General features: G+C 36.7%; 1 protein-coding gene across 1 annotated transcript; it reads left to right on the top strand.

Moving 5' to 3' along the window:
* The first annotated feature begins 4,303 nt into the window (after nucleotides 1-4,303).
* Nucleotides 4,304-4,708, top strand: LOC142628847 (uncharacterized). The gene has a single exon (XM_075802885.1). It carries the CDS (start codon nucleotides 4,304-4,306, stop codon nucleotides 4,706-4,708), a length of 405 nt encoding a protein of 134 aa, XP_075659000.1.
* Nucleotides 4,709-13,907: the final 9,199 nt, after the last annotated feature.

The following is a 13,907-nucleotide window of genomic DNA, read 5'->3' as shown; positions in this document are numbered from 1 at the left end:
AATTTGTTGAACGACAGCTATAAAATACATTTAGAAATGAAATGGTTGTATTAGATACACCACAAGGAATTATTCTAGATATATAGTTAATAAACTTTTGAAGTCATTCCACAAGGATATGAATTTGATCCTCGGTCCTACGTAGAAGTAATAGATGATATAAATATTGATTACTGGATCAAGGTTATGTAAATAGAATTAGATTCTATTTAAAGTCTAGAGCTTGTAGAGGAGCCTAATGGCATTAAGCGTATTGTTCTCAAATAGGTCTACAAGAAAAATGAGATTGATAGATTTGAAGGTGCAGACCTTCAAGCTCAAGACTAGTGGTGAAAAGATTTATTTAGAAAGAAATGGTTCGATTATGAAAAGATTTTTTCACCAATAGTCAAGTTTGACTCTATCTAGATTCTCTTATCCATTATATTTCATTTGAATGAAATATGGCAATGGATATCAAGAAAACTTCTTTTAGTAGCAATCTTGAGGAAGACATCTATATGATGTAACTAGACTTGTACATAGCAAAGAAATGGTAGTATTTAGATTGCAAGTTGCTTAAATTCCATTTATGGACTAAAGCAAGCATCTAAATCATAAAATATCATCTTTGATCAAGAAATCAAATTGTTTGATTTTGATCAAATATTAAAAGGCCTTATGTGTGTAAAAGCTATATAGAATAATAAATTTTCTTAATGTATGTTGATGACATTCTAATAATTTAGAATGATGTTGAGTTATTGTCATCAATATATGTTGTCTAATCCAAATTGATATAAAATACTTGGGAAAGACTAGTTATCCTAAGAATTTAACTTTGTTATAATTCAGAAATTAAGATGTTGGGTCTATCTCAAACTACTTAAATAGATTAGATTCTAGCCAAGTATAGCATATAATACTTCAAGAAAGGATTCTTTCCTTTTAAGTTTGAAGTTCCTTTATATATAGGACTGTGGTCCTAAGACATATAAAAGGAAGAGCATATTAAGACAGTTCCTAATACTATACTAATAGGAAGTCTTTATGCTATGCTAAATACTAGGCTAAATATCTATTTTGCGGTGGGCATGGTAAGCAAATATCATTTGAATCAAAGCTCATTTAATTTAGTGGGAGTAAAGCATATACTCAAACATCTTAGGAGAATGAGGGATTATATGCTTGTCCACAAAAGTAAGGTTTTGATAGTTACTGGATGTACAAATATTGACTTATAGTTTGATTGTGATTCACGAAGTTGGAATTCAAGATATGTGTGCATCCTAGGTGGTGAAGATACACATTAAATATAAGTATTATCTCATTAGAGAGATATGAGTACTTAAGTAGTAGTATAAAAGATAATTTATGCAATAAATCTGGCTGAAACTTGTTTCCAAACCTTGCCTTAGAGTAACCATGAATTACTCTAAAGGGAGATAAGTGTCGGATATATGGTAAATTGTCTTTGAGTGCAAGTGGGAGATTGTTGGGGTTTATGCCCTAAAATCCAATTTATTAGCATGTCATAAATAATTAAATTGTTTAATTATATGAGACTATCTATAAATGAGCTAATGGGACATTATCATAGTCCATGAGATGTATTGTATGTGATTTATGTGATTTAGTCACAGAATATGTAAATCACAAGTTTCTTGTAAACTCAAAATGTAGTTCGTAGTCAGTGATGAAAATGGGTGTTTCATCTGCGAAGACTATAACATATCAACTAAGATGATTTGTCTTGATCATGGAAGTAGAGATTTCTAGTTGGTATGTTGATATGTTTTAAGAGTTAAGACATATTGAACTGGACCGCTGTGAGATTTATTATTCTCATAATGACTGTCAAATTAATAATAAATCTCACGACTTCTATTTACATCAACTCTAAATCCTAAGAGAATAATGGACCTGATCATGAGATGTAGGTTGCTTTGATATATCAGGAGTAAGATCTATTAGTCACGGTCAAAACCTCAGTATGTTGGGCAGCCGCATTTAGTGTTGATGGAACATATATTTTCAAGATGGAATCCATAATCTCTTAATAAAGATATAAAATATTCCCTTGAGATAAGTTTAATGGGTTTAATTATTCAGAGTGTTGGGTCCAACCAAATTAGTAAGGAGTTACTAAAGTATATATTTATGAAATTGGATTTCATAAATATATGATGAATAACATAAAGGATTAAACTGGATACTCAAGAATTAAGATGTAGTAATCTTCAAAGTGGCAGTCTATATTCATGACTTTGTATTACTACGAATATTTTAATAAAGGGGTTGAATGTATAATAAAGTCTTAGGATATAATTTATTAATAAGACCTATAGTGCAATTATATTTATATAGTGGTATTAAATTTAATTAATGGTAACTTTGGACTTGTCAAGAGTTGACGGAAAAACCTAAGGCCCATTGGAGCTAGTGTCTTATTGGTCCCTTTTGGTCCCACTCCAAGCCACACACTAAAGCCCAATTGGAAAGGCCCAATAGGTCAGCCCAATTAGATAATCAGATAGTTATAAATGGAGAAACATACATAATTTTTATTAGTGATAATAAGAAATAGTGTGTATGTGAAAGTGAGACACACTTTCATTCTCCCTTTGAAAACTGATTGAGAGACCACACATCTTGGGCGTAAAGTGGAATTGGAGTGAAGATTAAAAGTATTCCCGAGTACTTCAATCTTTGGTTTTGAATTTCACCACACCAAGGTACGCTATCTTGTTCTTAAATTCTGAAATTTACATAGTGCACGTTATCAATCATGAATGAAATAGATCATTATTTGTTTCTTTAGATATGTGTTTTGTATGAGATACAAAACCAGTTTTTTCCTACAGCTTCCTTGGGAGCTTTTGATATTCAGTATGGGCCCCACGCCTCCATCAAGGGTCAAGTTTTGGCCGATTTCGTGGCGAAATTTACTCCCGGGCATTTGAAAATTATGCAAATAGAGGGAAACAAGATAGTAGAACCACGAGAAAGGATATGGAAGTGTATGTAGATGGGGCGTCAAATTGCCGCGGAGTAGGAATGGGTATCATATTGATCTCTTCTAAAGGAATCAAAGTGGAAAAGTCATTCAAGCTGGGTTTCCCGGCATCAAATAATGAAGCAGAGTACGAAGCTCTCCTTGCAGGGCTAAGGATGTCTAAACAAGTAGGGGCAGATAGAGTACGATTACACTGTGATTCTTGGCTAGTTGTTAGTCAAATCTCTAGCAAGTTCGAAGCTAAGGATCAATGAATGATGAGCTACTTGAAAGAGGTCGGGATATTAAAACATCAATTTAAGAAGATGGAGATCTTATAAATCTCTAGGGGCCACAATAGTCATGCCGATTCTCTGGCGACTTTAATTTCCTCCATGGTAGATCCTCTTCGAAGGATTGTATCAACTGCACTTTTACCTTTGTTTAGTGTTATCCCTTCATAAAAGGACTTAATCTCAAGTATACATCCATCCATAAGTTGGATGGATCCTATTATAACCTACCTCCAAAATGGGACTCTCCCTGAGGATAGGAAAGAGGCTGAGAGGATTAGATGTAGGTCTTTGTGGTTTGGGTGTCTAAACAAGAGAAGTTATATAAAAAGGTCATTCCAGGTCCCTATTTGTTGTGCGTGCACTTTGAGGCAGTTGAAGTGCTTTTGGAGAAATTATATGAAGGAATATATGGGAGTCATACAAGAGGAAGGTCATTGGCTCACCGAACTCTCACTTAGGGGTATTGGTGGCCAAACATGCAGAAACAAGCTGTGGAGTTCTCTAAAAAATGTGATCAGTGACAAAGGTTTGCTCTTGGCATCCATCAGCCAGGGGGTCTTCTTAATCCTATATCTAGCCTGTGGCCATTTACCTAGTGGGGGCTAGACATAGTGGGACCTTTTCCAAAGGCAATAGGTAGTAGAAGATGACTTTTAGTGGCAATGGATTATTTCACCAAATGGGTGGAAGCTGAGCTCCTCGCCAATATCTAAGATACATATGTTAAAAGGTTCGTGTGAAAGAATATTGTGACACAGTTTGGTGGGCTAAGGGTTCTCATATCGGACAATGGATTGCAATTTGATAGCAAGGCTTTTCGGCAGTATTGCACGGAACTAGTAATAACTAACAGGTATTACACCCTATCTTATCCTCAAAGCAATGGTCAAGTTGAAACAACTAATAAGTCCATCATTGATGGGTTGAAGAAAAGGCTTGGCGATTCAAAGGGACAATGGGTGGAAGAGCTACTGAGCGTGCTATATATTAGACTACTCCACGGCGCTCCACAGGAGAAACACCCTTCTCAATGATGTATGGGGTAGAAGCTGTAATACCCGTGGAAACAGGGCTACCAACTTCTCAGATGGACGTGTGTGAAGTGGAGAAGAATGGTCAATTACTCTGCAAGCACTTGGACCTAGTAGAAGAGGACTGCGATGTTGCTTCGGCAAAGTTGGCTAACTATCAACAAAGGATTAGCCGATGGTACAACTCTGGTATCAAGAATAGGGAGTTTATTTCAGGGGACTTAGTGCTCAGAAAAGTTTTGGGGAATACCCGAGATCCTACAATGGGAAAGTTGGGCCCAACTTGGGAGGGGCCTTACAGGGTCACATCCATTGCGGTGATTGGAGCCTATCGGCTACAAGAGTTAGATGAAAGACCTATAACAAGGCCATGGAATGTTTTTAATTTGAAGAAGTATTACTTTTGATTATTATGTAAGAAGATGTGTATTACTCACACTACCATTTTGTCTAAGTTCAATGAATAGCAACAAGTTCTATGAAGGCATGACTGGGAATTCTAAGATTACATGGAGAAAGTAAACCCTGTGGTACTAGATCCTGTCTTTGCCTCGAGTGGGTTTTAAGCTGAGTTCACTGCCTTAGCCTGACTTTAGGCTCACTAATAGAAAACGAAGTTAAAACTTTATTGAAAATAGACCCCACGGTACTAGACCCTGTCTTTGCCTTGGGTGGGTTTTAAGCTGAGTTCTCTACCTTAGCTCAACTTCAGAGTCACTAACAGAAAACAAAATTAAAACTTTATTGAAAATAAAGTCTGTGGTACTAGATCCTGTTTTTGCCTCGGGTGGGTTTTAAGCTGAGGTCTCTACCTTAGCCTAACTTCAAGGTCACTAATAGAAAATAAAATTAAAACCTTATTGAAATAAACCCTGTGGTACTAGACCATGTCTTTGCCTCGGTTGGGTTTTAAGCTAAGTTCTCTACCTTAGCCTGACTTCAAATTCACTAACAGAGAACAAAATTAAAACCTTATTGAAAATAAACCCCAGGGTACTAGACCTTGTCTTTGCCTCGGGTGAGTTTCGAACTAAGTTTTCTACCTTAGTATGACTCTATGGTCACTAATAGAAAGCGAGGTTACGACTTTACATAAGAAGAGAAATAAGCCCCGTGATAATGAATCTCATCTTTGCTACAGATTGGTCTCATACTGTTTCTTTATTTAGTTTGTCCATATGGATACTGGTGAAAGGCATGGGTAAGACTTAATAGTGCGTAAGAAATGGATTCCACAGAGCAAGTATCCTGGGTAAGTGATTAACTAAGTTTATTTTTTTAGGTTTGATCTAGTAGTCAACTATCAGATGTTATCAAAACTTAGTAAATTATTAGTGCGGCAAAAGGAAAATGGCGTTTCCTCTGCAGGAAAAGGCCATGAAAAGTAGCAATCAGATGTCTGAATAAATCGGGAAATATAAACATGAGGCATAGATGGATAAAGCAAAAAAGACACTCAGACATACATTCATAAGTAAAAGTCTCAAACACTTAAGTAATTAATTACAAAACAAAAGCCCCCAAAACTGAGCAAACCATAGAATTGTTTTCGAAAAAGTAAGAATTCAAAGAAAATTAAGCATGGGCAGGTTCCTCGGTTGAAGACAGTGCAACAGAAATGGTTGCCTCTCCTCCTACTGCCATGGCAAGCCTAGCACCGTCAACCTCTCAAATAGGAGATTTATCATTAATGATGGCCTGGATCTCAAGGTTTGGAATGATGACCAGCTTTTTAGGAATTGGTATGTTATTCTCCAGCCTCAACGAGGAGGTAGCCTCCACTTGCAGCTTGTCCAAGGCAATGGTCCATCCCCTAGAGAAGCAGACTGAAAGTATCTCCTGAACCACTGGCTTCACGGTAGCAATGCAGTCGTACTGACCCTAGTAGTAAGCATCCTGGAGCTTAGCATCATCAGCTGCCTTATAGCTTTTCAGCTCAGCATCTTTATTTGCAAGAGCCTTCTTAGCCTCCTGTAGCTCCTTCTCCAGAGCCTCTACTCTCTCCATGATGGTCTTGGTGTTCTCTTCAGCCTTGGACCGCAACCTCTTTGATTCCGAGACCTTGTTCATAACATCTGAGATCTTCTTAAGAAGATTCTCATTGTCATTGCTCAATTCCTCAGCCTTGGCCTTAGCCGCCTGGTACCTCTTCTCGATCACCACGGAGCATTGATACCTCTAGCATACAATGAAGGTAGTGTTTTTTTTAAAAGGGTAGAAAAGTGATGAGGGAAATAAAAGGAAAGAAAGGAGTTTGTTACCATGATAGCTTCCCTCTTCATATTGAGCAAGAGAGAATCATCATCCCATTTGGCCCAATGCTTAATGCCTTCAGGAAGGAGGAGGGTTTCACCTATGCTCTCAACTACCTTGCCCCTGCGGCCTTCCCTCCATGCCTGACCCTGTCAGTTGAGGGAAGGGGAACCCTGACCATTGTGAAGGTTTGCACGTAGGCAGGAGCTCCTGTGACATCAACACGTGAGTCCTTTAGGCTTGGAGGGGAGTTTTTAAAATTAAGGGTTGTAGAAGTTTGACCTGCTTCCCTGTGATGCTTTCATCTAGCCCTAGTTTCACGGGTAGGAGTAGCATCTACCATGGTGATTTGAGCAACTTAAGTGGTTGTAGGAGCATTAACAGCTAGGGCGGGATGAGTTTGAGTCCTAGGCATAATTGGAGTAGCCAAGAGTTGTGCAAGAGTGACCCCACTTCTCTGGATTATCATTTTAGTAAGGGATTCTTCTAAGGGGATGGTTGTTTGAACATCAAATTCTTCTCGGGGTGAAGAAGGACTTCGGGTAGGAATGTTGCCCGTCTTCTTCTTCCTTTGTCATTGTGGATGGTTAGCTGGGGTTGGCACCGCAATAGTGACTCCAAGGTCCACGAGAGTGAAAGGAGGAGGAGAGTTGCTTCAGTATCTCCCTTCTTCTTGGCGAGCTTGTTCGGAAGGGATAGAATGTACCCCTTACAACGAATGTCTATGTAATGGGGTAGTGGATGACTCAAGGTTATAGCCTTTCCTGCGACTTGGAAGCTTTGGTACATAGGAGAGTAGCTGAGTATGAGGTAGGCTGCATGGATTTGACCGTCAATGGGGGGATAAATTGGAGATCTCAACCACCTGTTCAACTCTGTGGAATTGATGAGTTTCCTTTTCTTCTTGAAAGCGTGATTCTCTGAAAAGGAAACAAGTAAAGGTTAGTCATGTAGAATGAGTAAGAGGACTCGGGAAGAAGACATTAACAATAGTAAGTTAGCAAAAAGGAAATCCTACTAAGTCTACCCACTTGCTTTACCCGCACTAGTGGGGCAGTGGATTCCGCTGGGGTACCAGTTCCTTGAGACGATCAAATAGTCTCCCTCCATTTCTTTTTCAGAATCCAAAAGGCCTAAGATAAGCCTTACCTCCCCGTGCCGAATTTTAAAGTAATACCTGCAGGTTTTATTGTCTTGAAAGCTATAGATATAGTTAATGTCGTGCTCGATAAGCTTTAATCCGAGCTTTTTGTTAAGATTATCTACGCTGTTGACAATCCTAAACACATTGGGGGTACATTGGTCGGGGAAAACCTTAAAGTGGCGCAAAAAGTTGGTAAGCAAGTCACTCATAGGAATCCTAACTCCCCTTTCTACAAAATTTACGAGTGGGATTACCACTCTACCCTCCCCCTAGAAATTATTGCCTTGAATTCCAAGGAATAACTCATTTCCACATCATCATGGATATTGTATCTTCTCTTAAACTCATCTAATCTCTCAAGGGTGTCAACCATAAACTTAAATTTCCCCATTAATAAAAGGAAAACAAAATAAACAAAAATAACAAAATGAGCTAAGAAGAAAGATGTAAGAGACGAAGCTAATCATGAGAAAGAGGAGGATGCACTTACAATAGGGAGAAAAATTAGAGAAAGAAGCACTGGTGGTTGCATGAGGGTCGTCATAGAAGGAGGCTGTAGAGAAAGGAGAAGCTTTTTGGAGTTTAGGCAAGGTATCAATAGAAAATAGCCTTGAAGGAGCTCTAGGGTCTTCTTTATTTAGGGGAAAACGTGGGAGAGGAAGGGACAAATGAGACCCTTCCTTTCCCACTCATTTTTCATTTTCTAATGGGCTTATCAGATCGTTCATCTAGCAACATGCATGGATAATCGTGGGGTGAGAAGCTTGGGCGTGTCTTTGGCATTTAATGCCTAACGCTGACACTGTTCATAAATGCCAATTAACAATTGTTCCATTTTTTTCTTGAACCACGATCCTCACTTCAATGATAATGACTTGGAGATCGTAGGGGTTATTGTGGGGAGTAGAAGAATCCTCGTGCAGGCTATAAGCCCAATAAGGGACTGGGCCACGGGAGCAAATTGGGCCAAGCCTGTATGCTTGAAGGAAGTTCCAAAGGGTAATAGGCTGTGAGAAAGAGGAAGATGAACCATCCCCCGTACCCTAGAAAGGAAAACACCACGGGAAAATGGTTCTCGTGGAAAAGGTGAGGAACTAACTCTACTTAGATCAAGGTGCACAGATTATCCACATAAAGCTCCTAGATGGTGCCCAGCACCACAGGAAACTTCCAGAACACGAAAGAAGGTTGAAGATTTTTACCTCTGCATCAATTTGTGAGCCTTTACCTAACCTCTGCCACATTAAATACATAAGAGATAGCTTGAATAGGAAAAATATCCCCTAGGGCAGAGTTCAAGGATAAGGGAGGGGAGGAAATTGATAAAGTAAGAAATATATCCCTAAGTATTGAGTTGACAATAGGATAGCTGTAGGGATAGGGACAAGAAGTACCCCTATAAATAAGGAGGGAAAAAGAGAAGAGGGGGATCTGGGAGCTTGGGAAAAACGGGGTGATTAATCTGATAAGTGTGAGAGTGTGTAACACCATGGGGACAAGGGAATTTCTGGGAGTGTAACACTTGAATTTTATTTGTAATATTTGTAATGAATGGAACCAATTGATTGAGCTTCCCATTGTGGACTGTTTATTCTCAGCTATTTAATTACAAATAGATTGTGTGAGACTTTTAGTTGCAACCCGTGAAGGTCCACAGGGCCAATATTTATCCACCCACAGTCGTGATGAGATTAAGGTAATGTGAAATATTTTACAATCTTAGATTATTGTAATCTTGTAACAAAAAGATGAATTAAATATCATAATGTTCACATTATAATGATTTGGTCTTGATGTGATGCACATCATGGTAAACCAAACATGATTCGAGATTAAGAAGCTCTCCCATTCACACTATAGTGATGTTGTAGAGTGAGACCATATTAGGATTAATTGAGGTTACCTTTATGGTATTCTGTCTTTTTCTTTTTTGAAACGTTTTCAACTAGTCTTACTTAATTTTCATTTAGATGGGGTTAATTGGGGTAAAATTTGCTAAATAATGTGTGTATGTGTGTGTATATGTATATATAATTTTAATGATTTAAATTGGCATTGCCTTGAAACAAATTACACGATTTAAAAAAGGCCTAGGTTCTTGAATAATTTAAAAAAATAATGTCAGTTTAAATAAATAATTAATATTGTTAAAGAAGTATTATTTTGCAAAATTTGCCCGCTGTATATGTTTTTGGTATGATGTTACTGCGTTAGTATTTTTTTGGGTAGATATGGTGTTAGAATCTAATTATTCAACTAACTAGACTCGTCATACGCGCTTTGCGCGTGCAATAATACTCTTCTTTATTTATTTGTTTTTTTTTTGGTTTAATGTTATAATGTTTAAGAGTGATATATAAATAACTGTGTGTATTATTATTATTATTTTTATAAAGAAAGAGGTAAGGTAACATGTAATAATGTTTAAAAAAGAGATAGAGAATCGTAAGAAGTTGAAACCAAATGAGACATTTGAAATTATTGATTGGGATTAGAATTGTGATAAGTAAAAAAAATTGAGATTTGAACAAAAGAAAGATGATATACGTTAGTGTGGATGGATGAGAATTTATTATAATTGCAAAGAATTTGGATAATAGAAATTTTGGAATATTTTAAAGAATTTTTTTTTAAAAAAAACATAGAAATTTCGGGATAAGAATTAATAGTTTTTGCTTGACGTAGTAGTTTTTTTTTTTTTTTTTGAAAAGTAATTTTTTTTATAAATATAATTAAAGTAATATTGAATACAAATAGATAAGAGGCTGTTTGGTAAGAGTATTTAAATATAGTTTTTTATTTTGCAATCCATAAAATGGTGGGTCCCACATTTGAATTAATTGTTTGGCCAATATTTTTAAAATACAAGAGAAATCTTGGGGGAGTCATGTGCCCACGGTAGGAAATATTGTCACAAAAAATGTTATAGCAAGAGAAAGATAATAAAGCAGAATAGCTAAAATATTTGATGTGCATGAAATATATATATATATATATATATATATATATATATATATATAATAAAATACTCTCATATTTGCATTTTTTGCCATACTTTTAAGCTATCTTACGACTGATTGTATATTATATTTGTTTAATAGGTGATAAGGGTTTTACATGCAAAGTGGGGCTAAGTTAGTTGCTAACCCAACTTGAAGGACCTAGAGGTCATGAGGTAAAGAAAAGAAAAGCAAGACGAGCTATGCAAGAAGAAAGAAAATTAAAGAAAGGAGTCCCGGATGCACACGTGAAGGAATAAAAGAAAAAGAAATGAAAAATAACAATAGAAGTGCTTTTGTGGGACTAAGAGATATACAATGGGCTTGTGGTTTTAATTGATCTTTGTTAACTTGGGCTTCCCTTTTGGGCTACTTTGGTTTTGGTTGGTAAAAGCAAGCGGCACAACTTGAAGCGTAGCATGTGGCTTACAATCCTAGTTTCACTTGTATTTAGGGCTGTCTAGAGTACCCAAAGACCCGCCGGACCTGATCAGCTCGACCGGAACACTCGTCACGGCCGGATCGACACCTTTGATGGGTCGGTGATGGGGAGTCTTTAGAACCCGACCCCAGCAGGTCAAGTGGCAGGTTTCATCCTCAAAAACCCGATCTACTCGACCTGCCCTACAAAACCTCAAAAAGAAGCTGAAATCCGGCAACATTTGGGCTTCTCAGCTCCGTTCCAGCCACGTTTGGCCTTCCTTTACTCAAACCCGCTCAAATCCTCACTCAAATATGCTTAAATCCAATGAATCTAGCCCAGATCTACTCAAACTCCGGTAAGCTCGACTCTAACTCGGCCAAATCTCATTACATTTCGGCCAAATCTCAGCCAGATTTCCATAGATACAAAGGAATATCATCCAAATCTTGTCAGATCCGGCTAGATCTGACGAGATCCAGCAAGATTTCGGCCAAAATCCGGCGAAATCACTAAATTCGAAATTGACCGATTTCAACCTGAAACCCGATAGACCCGACCTGATTGATCTGAAACTTCCCATAGGTCGATTGCGGGTAGAAATTTTTCCCACCCGAGAAGGTCGAATCGAGTTCGGGTTGGGCACAAACCCAACCCGTGGACACCCCTACTTGTATTAGGGAATTTCATAGAGTCAGGCGGCTTCTCTTGGAAGTGTGTGATATAAATATGAGCAAATAGAAAAGTAAGGCTAGTGCTAGGGGCTGGAGCAAAAGAAGCAGGCAGCCATATGTGGCTTCCTCTATGGCTTTTCTCTACCATTGTGACTATTTTTTTTTCTCTATTTTATTTGTCTAGTTTAATGTTTGGTATTTTATTCTTATTTTTTTTATTTCAATTACCATGAATAGCTAAATTTATAATTAGGGTTGAGGATGAAACCTTGTTAAGGGTTATCAATAATATTTATGTAATTTGATTTTTTCTACAATAGTTGTTCTTTAATGATTTAAATTATTCTTGCTTCATATCAATTGACTAAGATGGGATTCTAGATATGAGTTCAATCATGTTTTTCTCATGATTTAGGATTTGTCTTAATTAATTGAATGCTTGGTTTATTATTTCTTGATTTTAAAATTGAATATCTCTTGTGATTTGTTTTGCTATGGATACAATTGATGATTTGATTTTATACCTAGAAAGCAAAGAAGAGCATGCTTTAGATTTTTAAATAGAAGTTTTAATGCTAATATTCTCCATGGTAGCAAGATTGATTTCTAGATTATCACATAGTGGTTGGAAAAAATTAATGATCGTAAATATATGTTGATATGAATTAACAAGGCCGATTCCAAAGCCTTAATTCATTTCTCTAGATTATTTACATCTCTTTACTGCTTTATATTATATTTTTACTTAGTTTAATTATTTTCTTAGTATATCTAATTGAAAACAATTAATTTTTATTAAAATAGATTAGGATTAATTTGGTTAAGATTTGATCAATTTTCCTATGTTCATTCAAGTCCCTATGGGTTCGACCTCGTTCTTGTCAAACAATACTTCGGTAGGGTTCATACACTTGCTAGTACTTTAAAATTTCACAATAAGTTTTTGGCGCTGTTGTCAGGGACTTGGTTAAGAAAATAAATTAGGTCTTAATTGAATTTTTCATTCTACTAGTTGTAGTTAAAATATATTTATTTTTAAATAGAAAAAAAAAACACAAAAAAATACTTATTTCTTTGTGCTTGGTGTATGAGAACACAGATTCGTGATAAAGAAAATTGTCTTGTTAGTTTTGATTATTTATCCACAATGGGAGAAATGGGTGATGATTCAAAAACTCTTAAAGAGTTGTTCTCACCTATTACCACCATTCCTCCATCTTGCATAGTATTGCCTGCAACCACTGCTGCACATTCCTCCATCTTGTAAAGGATTTTCTTGAGATTTATGCTACGTTTAAGTTCTAGAATGTCACTGATAACTGTGTTCGCTTGCGTTTATTCCCTTTTTCCTTGAAGGATAAGGCAAAAGCATGGCTTAATTCTCTGTCACCTAGATCTATCACTTCATGGAAATTGTTGGTCACAAAATTCCTCTCTAAATTTTTCCCAATGGCCAAGACCAATGCTTTGAGGAGAGAAATTGTAAATTTTTATCAAGATGAACAAGAGAAATTTTATGAGAGTTGATAGAGATTTAAGGACTTGATCTTAAAGTGTCCTCATCATGGTTTTGAAACATGGAGACTAGTATAATATTTTTATAATGGTTTGACTCAGACAAATTGTAACATGATTAAATCCATGAATGGTGGTGGATTTTTGAGTCTTATGGATGATGAGGCATACAAATTTCTTGAGAATTTATTAGAAATCTCATAATAATGAGATTTTTCCAATCTTAGAGAGAAATTTGCCCCTGCAATTAAGAAAGGAGGATTGTATGAAGTCAGTAAAGATTTAGACATAAAAGCTAGGTTGGACAATCTCACTCGTAAGGTTGAAGCTTTAGCTTTAGGTAGATGAATGAATTTTGTCAATCAAGTTCAAAGTGAAACATGCTCTCTTTGTACAAGTCCTATGCATACAATACAAATGTGGCCTTCCACAGATGATTTCCCTAAATACTCTAAGCAAGCAAATGCACGAAATAATTATGGAAGGCCACTTGCTAGTCCATTTTTAGAGACATACAATCCAAATTGGCAAAATCATCCTAATTTCTCTTGGAGGCAAAACCATTTCCCCACAAATATAGGTGGACAACAAATGCATCAA

This window comes from Castanea sativa, chromosome 3 (assembly GCF_040712315.1).
Source record: "Castanea sativa cultivar Marrone di Chiusa Pesio chromosome 3, ASM4071231v1".
NCBI lineage: Eukaryota > Viridiplantae > Streptophyta > Magnoliopsida > Fagales > Fagaceae > Castanea > Castanea sativa.
The sequence above is the reverse complement of the archived record's forward strand: the minus strand, read 5'-3'. Positions and strand labels throughout refer to the sequence as shown.

Excerpts from the sequence above, each read along its gene's own strand:
- LOC142628847 (XM_075802885.1), top strand. The coding sequence starts at position 4,304 with ATGTATGGGGTAGAAGCTGTAATACCCGTGGAAACAGGGCTACCAACT.